This window comes from Perognathus longimembris, chromosome 6 (genome assembly GCF_023159225.1).
Source record: "Perognathus longimembris pacificus isolate PPM17 chromosome 6, ASM2315922v1, whole genome shotgun sequence".
In the NCBI taxonomy this organism is placed as follows: domain Eukaryota; kingdom Metazoa; phylum Chordata; class Mammalia; order Rodentia; family Heteromyidae; genus Perognathus; species Perognathus longimembris.
In genome coordinates, this window is record NC_063166.1 from 64,461,721 (window position 1) to 64,476,321 (window position 14,601).

Genomic DNA, 14,601 nt, shown 5'->3' on the forward strand with positions numbered 1-14,601 from the left:
AGACATTGTTTAAAGGTAATATTATAAATAAACAGTAATCCAGTCTTGTTGGCACATGTCTGTAATTTCTGCATTTGGAAGGTAAAACAGGAAGATCACAAGTTCAAAGATACAAACATGACCTTTTCATGACAACTGGGTGTGGTGGCTCACACCTGTAATCCTAGCTACTCTGGAGGCTGAGATCTGAAGATTGCTGTTCAAAGCCAGCCTGTGAGACTTTTATCTCCAATTAACCACCAGAAAACTGGAAGTGGTGCTGTAGCTCAAATGGTAGAGTGCTAGCCTTGAGCTGAAGAGCTCAGGGACAGTGCCCAGGCCCAGAGTTCAAGCCCCACAACAACAAAAAGGGGGGGGGGGGAATGATTTAGATAACTTACAAAGATAATAGCTGTTTTACAAACTAAAAATGGATCCCAAGTGACCACTTTTCAGAGGAAAACAAAACAAAGACTGTAGCTATCATATTGCCAAAAGTTAAAACAACAACAACAAAAAGTAGTTAAAAGCCAAGTATAGTGGGATATACCTGTAATCTCAACTAATTTGGAAGGTTATGCCATTGAATTGTTTGATCCTAGGTCCAGCCCTTTCTAGGCAACAAGATAAGATATATTTTCAGAAAAAAGGAATAAAAGGAAAGAGAAAGGGAGAGAGGGAGGAAAGGAAGTAAGGAAGGAGGAAGAGAAGGATTGGATGGATTTAATTACTGAAGAGGCTGAGATTTGAAGATTGCAGTTCAAAGCCGACCTGGGCAAAAAGTCCTTGAGATTCTTATTAACCAGAAAAAAAAGAAAGCAGAAAAAGAGGAGTTTCACAAGTGGTAGAGTGCTAGCCTTGTGTGGACATAACTAAGGGCCAAGCTGAGAACCTGTGGCTTCATGGCTTTCATCCTAGCTAGTCAGGAAGCTGAGATCTGAAGACCTCAGTTTGGAGCTAGTGTAGGCAGGAAAATCTGTGGGACTATTTCCAATTAACTACCAAAAAGTGGAAGTGGAGCTGTGGTTCAAGTGGTATAGCACAAATCTTGAGGTGAAAAAAAGTCAGAGATAGCCCCCAGTCCCCTGAGTTCAAGCTCCAGGATGTGTGTGTGTGTACACATACACAATACACAAATCCAAAAATCAAGGTGACAAAATCCAGTGTCAGTAATACTAGTGAGACTAATGGGATAAGTACCTATTAATAGAAAAGGCAAACTGGGTGCTGGTGGTGGCTCATGGATGTAATCCTAGCTACTCAGGAGGCTGAGTCCCAGCATAAAAGTCTCTGCCTGGGCTGACTTTAAACTGTGATCCTCAGATCTCAGCCTCTTCAGTAGCTAGGATTATAGGTGTGAGTCACCAGCACCCAGCTGGACTGGATTTTTTTTTTTATGGAGTTTGTTAGTCACTACTTTTTTAGAGTCTTTACATTAGAGATATTCAATACTAAAATATTTTTGGGTGAAATATTTGAATAGCTAGTGGATGAGGCAGGAGATGGGCTGAGGAATGGTAGATGTGAAATGTGATTGGCCAGTACTGATACTCCTTGAAGCTCAGGTGATGGCACTCTGCTGTTTTATATGTAGGTACTTGTCCTATTTATATTACTGACACCTGGTTTTGTTACCTTATTTATTTTTTAATTCTATTTTTAATTTCCTTATTTATTTTATTTTTGGTTAGTTGTGGGGCTTGAACTAAGGGCCTGGGCTCTGTCCCAAAGCTTTTTCGCTCAAGGCTAACACTCTACCACTTTGAGCCACAGCTCTACTTCCAATTTTTTTGTTTGGTTTTGGTTTTGTTGCCAGTCCTGGGGCTTGAACTCAGGGCCTGAGCACTGTCCTTGTCTTCTTTTTTTTGCTCAAGGCTAGCACTCTGCCACTTGAGCCACAGCGCCACTTCCAGCTTTTTCCATATATGTGGTGCTGAGGAATCTAACCCAGGGCTTCATGTATACGAGGCAAGCATTTTACCACTAGGCCATATTTTCAGGCCTACTTCCAATTTTTTTGATGGTTAATTGGAGTTAAGACTCTCACAGACTCTTCTGCCTGGGCTGGCTTTGAACCATCATCCTTAGATCTCAGCCTCCTGAGTAACTCAGCCTTTAAGATTACAAAGGCAGGGGCTGGGAATATGGCCTAGTGGCAAGAGTGCTTGCCTCCTACACATGAAGCTCTCGGTTCGATTCCCCCAGCACCACATATATAGAAAGTGGCCAGAAGGGGCGCTGTGGCTCAGGTAGCAGAGTTCCAGCCTTGAGAGGGAAGAAGCCAGGGATGCAGGGATGGTGCTCAGGCACTGAGTCCAAGGCCCAGGACTGGGGAAAAAAAAAAAAAAAGTACAGAGGCAAACCACTAGCACCTGACTTTAATTTCCTTTTTCTGAGAAGAAATCTCTCTATGTTGCCCTTAATGGTCTCAAACTCCTAGGCTCAAGCAATTCAATGGCTTAGCCTTCCAAACTGGCTGGAATTACAAGTACATCCCAGTGCACTTGCCTTTGTATCTAATACTTTCCCAAGAAGTAAATAAAAATTATTGAATACCAAAAGTGCAAATGTATATCAGAAATGGTATGTATACTCTGATCATAACTATGTAAAAATAGGAGTGACATTATGTTGGGGTTGTAGGCTGTGGTAACTTTCCTGACCTCCACATTCTCTGTGGTGTCATGTGTTTTATGACTAGATTTTCACAGAAATTGGGAGTGGTATAATGGCGGCCCAAACACAGCTTTGTTCCTGGGCTTCCTTTTTTTTCATTTTCTGTGTGAATATAACAGTGCCTGATATGAAGCTAGGACTTGTTAAATAAAGGTCTGTGGTCTCAACTGGCAGAGGTAAATAGCACAGGGATATGAGAAACTCTGATCAGGAAATGCAGAGAGGAGCAGAAAGCTGTATTTCAGATAAAGAGGGTAGGAAGTGAAGCAGCTGCAGGGCTTACCCTAAGATGCAGCAGTTTCTAGAAGGAAGACTGAATGGTCACATCCCCATCAGAGGCTACTGGAAGGAATGGTCAGAGTAAGTAGTCACAGCCCATCAGGACTCTGAAGGCTAATTATTCTTGCTTCTATTCCCCAGGTCTTGTTAACAATGTGGTGTTCACCAGTCACACTACAGAGCAAAGGCATCCTCTCCTTGTGCAGCTGCAAAGCCTTATCAGGGCTGCCAACCCTGCCGCAGCATTCATTCTTGCAGAAAATGGGATTGTTACCAGGTAAACTTCTACAGACTTTATAGAATCAGTCACTTTCTCAGACACAGCAGTCTGCCTATGGCCCACAGGATCTTTTCACTGTACTTAAGACCTAATCATGGGCTGGGGATATAGCCTAGTGGCAAGAGCGCCTGCCTCGGATACACGAGGCCCTAGGTTCGATTCCCCAGCACCACATATACAGAAAACGGCCAGAAGTGGCGCTGTGGCTCAAGTGGCAGAGTGCTAGCCTTGAGCGGGAAGAAGCCAGGGACAGTGCTCAGGCCCTGAATCCAAGGCCCAGGACTGGCCAAAAAAAAAAAAAAAAAAAAAAGACCTAATCATTATCGAAGGTAGTTTTTGAAGTGTTTTGATTCTGTAAAAGCCACCAAGAAGACCCCATTTGTCACTATCCTATACTAGTATTGTTGTGCCAAGTCGCAAGACCACCACCAAAAAGACCACCGAGACTCAGACATTTCCGAAATGCAAAAGCAAGGCAAGGCTTTATTTAAGCGAGCTGCAACTTGGGCCTCGTCCTACCCACCAACACAGCGGAGGTTAGGAGGAAGCCCCGAGCTGTGATTACACAGGGCTTATAAAGACAAAGAACAAGGTTACAACAATCAGGTGTGCAAGCAAGATTAGGACACAGGTACAAATCTGATTGGCTCAGGGTTTAATTCTAAAATGGGGTTCACGTGTCTGGCACTTCATTTCCCCCTTTTTCTTTTTGGTACCTTGGGAGCCAATCATGGCTCCATTCTGTCCATTTCAATGGCTTGCATGTCTAGGGGATGATATAGAGGTAAGGCATGGGCCAGTAGGGCCCAATGTGGTAACCAAAGGGCCTGTCACCATTTCTTACAAGAATAGTCTCTGTACCTCTGTTTTGCATGTCTCTAGTTTATCCTGCCTCATCTTCCCAAAAACAGCTCTGGTCCCTTGATTTTAAAGGGGGGCTGATGGGTGAAGATCATCCATCTTCTGTAACTTCTTCAGGCTGACTCAGGGGCATAGACCTTACCTAGCCAGGAACCTATAACCTTAGTCTACTTTACCAAGGGACTGCAGGATTACTGCAAACTGAAAATTAACTTTCAGCTATACAGACTTACCATTAGCTGTATAGTGTTTAGTATCCAAATGTAAGCAACAAAATAATACATAAACTTCTCAACTGTGCTCTAAGGGTCGGGTGGCTATACCCGTATTCCTGAGCAAGCCCAAAACTACCTAAAATAAGGGGGTCACCTCACTTTGGAGTGAGCTGCCAAAATAACATTAACACTAGCCAGGGTAGTAAGGAAAGAAGGCAAAAAGAAAATTATAACAATATTCAGTCTAACTTTCTTTTCTTGAGGCGAAGGCAAAGCGGCTGAGTTGGGTGCTTGGAGACCTCCCATGTTCCATCACGGTAGTTGTCATCCAGGGCAAAGGGGTCAGCTGGCCTGGCATGGAAGCAATGAACCCAAGTGGCGATGCCGTCTAGGGTCCCTTCCACTGTGGTTCTAAGGATTTCAGTCCCCTGGTCTGAATAAATGGGGGGCAGGGACAGAAGCAGAATCATATAATGCCTTAAGTTGGGGTCACATTCTTGTACACAAGCTGCAAATAATCGAGTTTACACAAAAATTCAGCATTATCCAAATCAGCAAGCAATTCAGTCTGAAGGCTAGCGATAATGGGCGGGGGTACCCGTACATTATTTCAAAAGGAGTAAAGCCAAGCTGATAGGGAGAATTTCTTACTCTAAGCAGAGCAAAAGGAAGGAGTGACACCCAGTCTGCGCCAGTCTCTAAGGCCAATTTAGTTAAGCACAATGCAATTTCCAATCCATCCCCAGTGCAGCGGCTATTCCCTGACTTACTTTTGAGACGAAAGCCTGCCCATTGTCTGACCCAATGGTGGATGGGAAGCCATACCTGGGTAGGATTCCTTTCAGGATCTTCTTAGCCACTACATTCGCAGTCTCATGCTTTGTTAGATAGGCTTCAACCCATCCTGAAAAGGTGTCTACAAAAACTAGCAAATATTTGTAATTTCTGTGAAATCTACTTCCCAATACACGCCTGGCCTATTCCCACAGAGGCGAGCTCCTTTAGTAGTCTGTTGATTGGGGGCATTGGCAAGCTGACAGGTCTTGCAATTTTTAACAATATACCTTTGCAGGCCTTTAACAGATCTCAATAAGGACACAATCTCAGGTCTACAAGCTTTCTTTACTAAACAGATATATGAGCTTAAAATTCTCACTGCCAGTCAGGGCTTTGAGTAAATGCGGGGGGTGAGATTTTAATCTATCCTCTCATTTGACAAACTTACCCTTACTAACCACTATCACAGATGACTGGCAAATTCCTGCCCAGTAGACAGACATGGGCATTGGAAAGGCATGCTTATGAACTATTCTTCTAGGACTTCCCGGCTTTAACTTTTGAAAGGCCAACAGTAGTGACTCTAGGATCTGACACCATCTCTGCCATCCAAGCAGTGGCTTACTGCCTCTGGATGCTCCATCACTTTTGTCCCAGGAGGAGTGACTTTCGACTTGGACTCAGGGCCTGAGTGCTGTCCCTCAGCTCTCCAGCTCAAGACTAGCACCGTACCACTTTTGAGCTCCACACCACTCCGTTCCCAGCACTCTGATGGCTGATTAGAGACAAGTCTCTCACAGGGACCTTTCTTTGCCCGGGCTGGCTTCGAACCGCAGATTCAGATCAATGAGTCTTATAAGGGGCCACTTTACTCCAATTATAAGCAACAAGGTGGTCCACACAGAAGTAGTTTTTAAGCATGCTCTCTTACCTGGAACTTATTAAGGGTCAGTATTAGATCTTGACAAACTTGTAGGAATCACCTGTGCTTCTCTGTGGGCCTGCTGGAAACTGTTACAAAAAACCTACAAAGAAGCTGGAATGGCAATTAAACATTTTGGTAGCCATAATTCTCCTTTTCTCACTTTGCAATAATTATTTAGGACAATTTTACTTCCAAATTTCTTATCTAGAAATGTATTCTTGATTTCCAAAGCCTTTTTAACACTAACACAACACTTTAGCTTTTATCTGCATCGGAAAAACTGAAGCTCACAGGCAATCTGAAACCAGGTGCCGCCCTTTGCTTACGGGCTGCTTGTTTCAAAAGAGCCTCTTTTTTTTTTTTTTTTTTCCTTCAGTCCCAGTTACTGCATGGCATGAAGACCTTTGAATTTAAACTTAGTTTTGCATCATACTGCAGTCTTGAACATGTTCACACTCACACATGCACACACACATACATTTTCTAAAGATCTTAAAGCACGCTGAATAAGCATCGGCCGTACATTTTAAGACAAAAACTTTTTTTTTTTAATTTTTTTTTTTTTTTTTGGCCAGTCCTGGGGCTTGGACTCAGGGCCTGAGCACTGTCCCTGGCTTCTTTTTGCTCAAGGCTAGCACTCTGCCACTTGAGCCACAGCACCACTTCTGGCCATTTTCTGTATATGTGGTGCTGGGGAATCAAACCCAGGGCCTCATGTATATGAGGCAGGCACTCTTGCCACTAGGCCATATCCCCAGCCCTTAAGACAAAAACTTTTAACAAATGATTTTAGCATTCTCCAGCCTCATTTTCCAGGGCTTGATAGTTTTAGTAAAACATTTTTAGTCTTAGTAAAACATTTTAGCGCACCAAACAATTTTCTGCTTAAGAAGGCTAGGTGGGGGTCCCCCTAGAGTTCTTTTTTTGCGGACATTCTCACTGATTGACTGATTGTGGGCTGTCACCTGTACATCTTTCCAGTGAGCTAAAGTCAAGTCCAGGGGAGTGGAAGGAATGTTCCCCATCATCCGTTTGTCAGTCAGGCACAGTGCAAGAAAGAAACACACAAAAATAATCACAGGCACAAAGACCAGATAACACTTACAGACAGACTTAGGGAGCCGCGGCTTACAGGTTTGACTGTCTCTCCTGCCCCTGTGAGGAGGCAGACCACATAGTCTCACTGTGTCTCTCCTGCCCCTGTGAGGAGGCAGACCACATAGTCTCACTGTGTCTCTCCTGCCCCTGTGAGGGGGCAGACCACACAATCTTGAGGCTCTCTCTCTCCCGTTCCTGTGTAGGAGCGGACCAGACAACCCCAAATATAGAGTGGACTAGACGGACACCTATTAGAAGGGCCTCTCGGTCCAGTCCTTCAGGTTCAGAGTGGTAGTGGGAAGCCTGAGCCCCCTGTGGAGGGCTTGAGGTGTTCCCCAAGTCCCCCAGGACTGCCCATACGAGCATGTCCACTCCGGCTCGTCCTTCACTACCTACAGGTTCAGATTCAAGCGGCTGGCCTAAAAAGAAAACAAAACTACAAATCACACAGACACAGACATACAGAATGAACTGCCCTATTTTCTTACCTTCGGAGTCTGGGGTCTCAGGGGTCTCTGGGGCCATCCCGGACGAAACCCCAAATGTTGCGCCAAGTCGCAAGACCACCACCAAAAAGACCACCGAGACTCAGACATTCCGAAATGCAAAAGCAAGGCAAGGCTTTATTTAAGCAAGCTGCAACTCGGGCCTCGTCCTACCCACCAACACAGCGGAGGTTAGGAGGAAGCCCCGAGCTGTGATTACACAGGGCTTATAAAGGCAAAGAACAAGGTTACAACAATCAGGTGTGCAAGCAAGATTAGGACACAGGTACAAATCTGATTGGCTCAGGGTTTAATTCTAAAATGGGGTTCACGTGTCTGGCACTTCAGTATAAAGAGTTTTGTTTTGACACATTCACATTTTCATACATTGAAGAATGGAGGTCCACGCTGTCTCTTAAGGTTCCTTATAGCTGATTTGAGAGAAGTTGCATAGAGAGCATAGAGCAGTGATCTCTTTGCTTCATGGCCTTGGATTCAAATTACACACCAAAAATAGAGAAAACTACTGTTATATTGCAGTTTTCTTTGCTCAATTTGGTTGTTAAAAGGTTTATGGCTGGGCTGGAATGTGGCTTAGCAGTAAAATGCATGAAGCCCTGTGTTCGATTCCTCAGCACCACATAAACAGAAAAATCCAGAAGTGGTACTGTGGCTCAAATGATAGAGCGCTAGCCTTTATAAGGTTTGACTTTTAAAACATTAAAGGCTTTGGAATGCAGCTTGAAGATACAACATTTTTTGGGAGGGATGTCTTAGAACCTGAACTCAGGGCCTGAGTGCTATATCCCTGAGCTCTTTTGATCAAGGCTAGCACTCTACAACTTTGAGCCTCGGAGCCACTTCTGGTTTTCTAGTGGCTAATTGGAGATAAGAGTCTCAGAGACTTTCCTGTCCAAGCTGGCTTTGAACCACACTCCTTAGGTTTCAACCACCTGAGGATTATAGGCCTGAGCCACCAGTGCCTGGCAGATTCAACACTTTTGAGCATATGTGTGAGGTCTGGGTTTGATCCCCAGCAACATACACACACAATAAACAAACATGGAGGAAAAAATAAATACCAGCCTAAACAATGAATCGGTATGTATATTAATAATAGCAATTATATTGAAAGAAATAATTCAGGTAAATTTTGAACATAATTCTTTTGAAACCCTGGCTCCCCTAGAGGAAAGAGATTACAAATATGCAAAGGAATCTTTCAAGTGTTTGCTTAGAATTTAGGATTCAATAATGAATTTATGTTAATTTTCATATTGTATGTCCCCTACCCTTTTTCAATGGAAAAAGAATAATAATGGCACAGTAGCAATGAATACCCTACCTCTAGATCTTGGTTTCTAAGTGCCATTTCCTACCGCAAGGTATTAGGACTCCTTGTAGGGCAGATTGCATGTCTAGGGTAGGAAAAATACAAGGTAAGAGTGGTCCATTTTATGTGAGTAAAGGAAGGAAGTACTCAAGATTAGTGGAGATGTGTGGGAAGATAAGAGAACTAAATTACAAACTCCCACAAGAGTTGGACAGTGGTGACTCATGCCTGTAATCTTAGCTACTCAGGAAGATAAAATCTAGAATATTGCGATTTGAAGCCAGCCCAAGCAAAAAAGTCCATTAGACTCCAGCTTCAAAATAACTGGCAAAAAGCAAGGCTGAAGATGTGGCTTAAGCTGAGCAAGCATGAGGCCTTGAGTTCAAACCTTAGTACTGCTTGTCAAAAAAAGCTCCTACAGGGGCTGGGGATATGGCCTAGTGGCTAGAGTGCTTGCCTCGTATACATGAGGCCCTAGGTTCGATTCCCCAGCACCACATATACAGAAAATGGCCAGAAGTGGCGCTGTGGCTCAAGTGGCAGAGTACTAGCCTTGAGCAAGAAGAAGCCAGGGACAGTGCTCAGGCCTTGAGTCCAAGCCCCAGGACTGGCCAAAAAAAAAAAAAAGCTCCTACAAGTCAAACTTGGTATAATTTGAGTACAATAGAGAACAGTAATAATAATGCACTGTAGTACAGGGGTAAGGACTGGATAACAAAGCCCTTTCTTTGTAGAACCAAATAAGGATTGAGAGAAAGTCATTATTATGGGGCTGTAAGGATGTAGTTTAGTGATTGACTGCCTTGTGTCTTGAAGAACCTGGGCCAACCCACAAAAGGAGAAGAAGGAAATCATTTTGTGGGTGAAAAATTATGGAGGAAAAAGATATCTACTAGTCCTCCATAACAGCATGTATCCCTCCAGACTACTAATTATTCACAAAGAGGAAAACTACCCTTACATCCTCAAGTCTGTTGATTAAATGATTAAACTTAGCAAAGCCAGTAAAGGGACATTCTGGTATCATGTACCTCCTTGCTGTCAGTCATATGAATACCACCTGGGGATTAAACTTAAGCAAAACTATTGAACTTGAATCTAGTCCTGAGCAAACAATCAGATAAATCCAAGTTGTTGGTAGGATAGCCTAGAGCCTATGCAGGCTTAGGCCTGTAATCCTAGCTCCTCTGGAGGCTGAGATATGAGGATTGTGGTTTCAAGCCAGCCCTGGCTGGAGACTTTAATCTCCAATAAATTACTGAAAAAAAAAAAGTTTCTGATTCAGGGTGAGGCCCAAGATTCTACATTTCTAACCAGCCCCCAGTGGTAGCACTTCTGACTATCCTGTGCAGTTGAAATTCCTTGAGTGTGGTAATAATATTGTGGTTCTATAAAAGAATTTCCTCCATTTAGGAAATGGGTACTCAAGTGTTTTGGGTGAAATGCCCTTACCCATAGAACTGCTTGTGTGCTTGTAATACTGTTCATGGGTGATGGGAGGAAGAAAAATGTTCAGGTTAAGACTGACAATCTTAACTAACCTGGATCTTTTCTGTATGTTTTTGAAGGAATGAAGACATTGAGCTGATTCTCTCAGAAAATAGTTTTTCAAGTCCTCAGATGCTACGATCTCGATACTTAATGTACCCTGGCTGGCAAGTATCATCATTGAAAAGTAGCAAACTTTTTTTTGTAAGCCCAATGATTTATTTATTAAAAAACAAGGGGAGAAAAGTGAAAGCACTACTAAGCTCTACAAAGAAGATACCTGTTAGCTGGGATGCCGTGCCAGGGTCCCTATAGTCCATGCCCTAGGCTCCAAATTGGGAGCCACCCTAGATGTTGAGATTTAGGGAGTCATCCTGTGGGCACAGTGGTACCCATATTTTCTCTAGTGAGGGCAAGATGGCTGTCATGGCACAAAGAGTTCTGTGAGAGTGAGAGGTGAGAGTATAATCAGTCCTTTAGGTTCCTATCTAACAAGTAGGCTCAGTGCAGAAAAGGCCTCTTCAGAGGAGAGTGTGAAGTCCATTGTAATCATATTATGCTAGCATCACCTGAACAGTCAGGTATATGCTGGCATCCACTGTAGCATTCTCTGTCTACACGGCTGTTGAATGTAATATAAATTAATAAAAACGAAGTAAATTTAGAGCCAAATGCTGGTGGCTCACGTCTGTAATCCTAGCTACTCAAGAGGCTGAGATCTGAGGATCATGCTTTGAAGCCAGCCCAGGTAGGGAAGTCCATGAGACTCTGACCTCCAGTTAACCAACAGAAAACCAACAGCACACAGGCCCCGAGTTCAAGCCCCATGACCCACCAAAGGAGAAAGAAGGAGCTAGGAATGTGGCTTAGTGGTAGACTACTTGCCTAACATGCATAAAGCCCTAGGTTCGATTCCTCAGTACCACATATACATAAAAAGCCGGAAGTGGTGCTGTGGCTCAAATGGCAGAGCACTAGCCTTGAGCACAAGAAGCTCAGAGACAGTGCCCAGGCCCTGAGTTCAAGCTCCAGGACTGGCAGAAAGAAAGAGAGGGGCTGGAAATATGGCCTAGTGGTAGAGTGCTTGCGTAGCATGCATGAAGCCTTGGGATCAATTCCTCAGCACCACATATACATAAAAAGCCAGAAGTGGTGCTTGTGGCACAAGTGACCAAAAAGAAGCCAGGGACAATGCTCAGGACCTGAGTTCAAGCCTCAGTACTGACGGGAAAAAAAAGACAAAGAAGAAGGGAGGGAAGGAAGGAGGGAGGAAGAGGTGGACAGACAGACGGACGGAGAAAAAAGATATAGAGACAGAAAAAAAGAAAAAGAAAGGAAAGGAGGGAGGGGGCTGAGAATGTGGCTTAGTGGTAGAGTGCTTATCTAGCATGCATGAAACCCTGGGTTTGATCCCTCAGCACCACATAAACAGAAAAAGCTAGAAATGGCACTGTGGCTCAAGTGGTAGAGTGCTAGCTAATCTTGAGGAGGAAAAAAAAAAGCTCAGGGACAACTCCCAGGCCCTGAATTCAAGCCCCACAACCCAAAAAAAAAAAACACCAAAAAAACAACAACAAAGAATTTAGTCTCTGTCACACAGCTATATTTCCAGTATGCCATGGCTGCCTATAGTTTACAGCTATATTGGACAGTGAAAAAGACAAAAAAGAGCACAGTGCCCTGAGTTCAAATCCTGGTACCAGCATAGACATACACAAATGCACACACAACAGGTAGGTTTCTCCTCTGAGTTCCATATGTTGTGTTTGGTAGGCTGAGACATAATTGTCTTATTTAGGAGTAAGGAATGGCCTCTTTTTTTGCCAGTCCTGGGCCTTGGACTCAGGGCCTGAGCACTGTCCCTGGCTTAATCTTTGCTCAAGGCTAGCTAGCACTCTGCCACTTGAGCCACAGTGCCACTTCTGGCCGTTTTCTATATATGTAGTGCTGGGGAATCGAACCCAGGGCTTCGTGTATATAAGGCAAGCACTCTTGCCACTAAGCCATATTCCCAGCCCCAGGAATGGCCTCTTTTATAGCAAAAAATGTAAAATTGGAGCGCTCCAAGAACTCTACCTGTGTTCTCAGTCCTTATACCAAGCCTGTGAAGTGGATTCTGTTTCCACATTTTGTAGATAAGGTAATAAGCAACAAAGGTACAGCTAAGCTAGTAAATGAAAGAGCTGGATTCCAAGCCCAGTTGTCTGATTCTGAGCTGGTATTCCTAACCCTTGTGCTGCACTTGGCCCTATACAAATGGACAGTTCTGTCTATAGGTTTAGAAGGAAATATTTTTATATCCTATTATAACTGTATTGAAATGGAAATAATGAAAATACCAGTTCTCATTTTTTAAAAAAATTTATGCAAACAAGCCACTTTAAAAACAAGACCTTTTTAAAATGGAGACGTTCCTACCTACCAGCCCCACCATTGCATTTCTCTCCAACCCTCCATACACATGAAGAAGGAAACCTTTGAGGTTAAAAATGGCTAAGCCTTGGCCAGAATTCATCTCTTGTATGTATCCAGATTATCTTTGTTATTCTTGGTTCTTGAAGGCACTCTCTACATCTTGTATACCACCCCTACTCCACCAAGTGGGTATAGTAATCAAAATCTGCTCCAGGCAGTGGTGGCACCCAGAATTTAGCTGGAAGCAGGAGGGTTGGCAAGTTGGATGCCAGCCTGAGCTACATAGTGAATTCCAGGCTAGCCATAGTTAGGTAGTGAGACGCTATCTCAAATAATAACTATAGTAGTTACTCTTTTTTTTTTTTTTTTTTTGGCCAGTCCTGGGCCTTGGACTCAGGGCCTGAGCACTGTCCCTGGCTTCTTCCCGCTCAAGGCTAGCACTCTGCCACTTGAGCCACAGCGCTGCTTCTGGCCGTTTTCTGTATATGTGGTGCTGGGGAATCGAACCTAGGGCCTCGTGTATCCGAGGCAGGCACTCTTGCCACTAGGCTATATCCCCAGCCCCTAGTTACTCTTTTTTAAAGCAAATCAAACAATGTAAAAATTGGAGATTTTAAGTAATATCCTTAGAAGCAGCCTCTGATTTGAATCACATCATACTTTCCTAAATCATGGCTAGTGGGCCATTCCTTACTCCTAAATAAGACAATTATATCTCAACTTACCAAATACCACAAATGGAACTCAGAGGAGAAGCCTACCTTTTGTGTGTGCATTTGTGTATGGGTATGCTAGTACCAGGATTTGAACTCAGGGCATTGTGCTCTTTCTTGGCTTCTTCACTCAAGGCTGGTATTCTTCTACTTGAGCCACCCACCTGTTTGTATCTGCAGCTGCTGATGCTCTTGCGCCTCTACCTCTGGGTCTTCTGTTGCCTAAAGAAGTTCCATTCTCTAGGTCACACTGACTCATGCTGACCTTGGTGCTAGAAAATGGAGCTCAGGGCTTCATGCATACTAGGCAAACACTCTACCACTAAGCCACATTCCCAGCCCTCCTCTTTGTTTTTATATTTAACTCCTCTCCCACTTAGATCAAGGTCACCACTTAGAATGAATAGGCTTTAGTTACAGGACATACTCAGCTCTTTTATACAGAGATCCTCATCAGTTTCCCTCCCACAGCCCTGTTCTTGCTGACCCTACTTGGGACTTCCCTAGTAAAACAGTTTCTTGCTAATACTGCTAGTGTAAGGAAGCTTCCCATTCTTACAGTGAAATAGACAACATTCTTTTTTTTTTTTTTGTCAGTCCTGGGGCTTGAACTTGGGGCCTGAGGACTGTCCCTGACTTCTTTTTGCTCAAGGCTAGTCTACCACTTGGGCCACAGGGCCACTTCTGGTTTTTTCTGTTTATGTGGTGCTTAAGAATCAAACCCAGGGCTTTGTGCATGCTAGGCAAACACCCTACCACTTAGCCACATTACCAGCCCAACAGATTCACATTTAAATAAATGTTTAGTATGCAAAATAGTATACAAGTAGGGGGGAATCATATAGGATAATAACACTCTTAAGCCCCAAATATATATATTAATATATAATATAAATATATGAAAATATAAATATTTTCAACTGCTTTAAAGGTATGAAGGAAAATTTGATTCTGGATCCGTCTTCCCACTAATGGTTCAGATCTGTGTATGGTTTGGTCGTCCCCTAGAGAAGACTCGCTTTGTGGCTAAATGTAAAGGTGAGTGTTGGCTGTAAAAGGTCCTTGACTCCAGTGAAA

The 14,601-nt window shown here is 43.5% G+C and overlaps 1 protein-coding gene across 2 annotated transcripts in view; it reads left to right on the forward strand.

Annotated features, from left to right (window-relative positions):
* Dnaaf9 (dynein axonemal assembly factor 9) overlaps positions 1-14,601 on the forward strand; it is a 120,914-nt gene that overhangs the window by 99,596 nt on the left and 6,717 nt on the right. For both annotated transcript variants that reach the window (XM_048348887.1, XM_048348886.1), the window contains exons 30-32: positions 3,076-3,211; positions 10,477-10,563; positions 14,456-14,562. In XM_048348887.1, the coding sequence (XP_048204844.1) occupies positions 3,076-3,211; positions 10,477-10,563; positions 14,456-14,562 (330 nt within the window). The remainder of the gene's footprint in view (positions 1-3,075; positions 3,212-10,476; positions 10,564-14,455; positions 14,563-14,601) is intronic.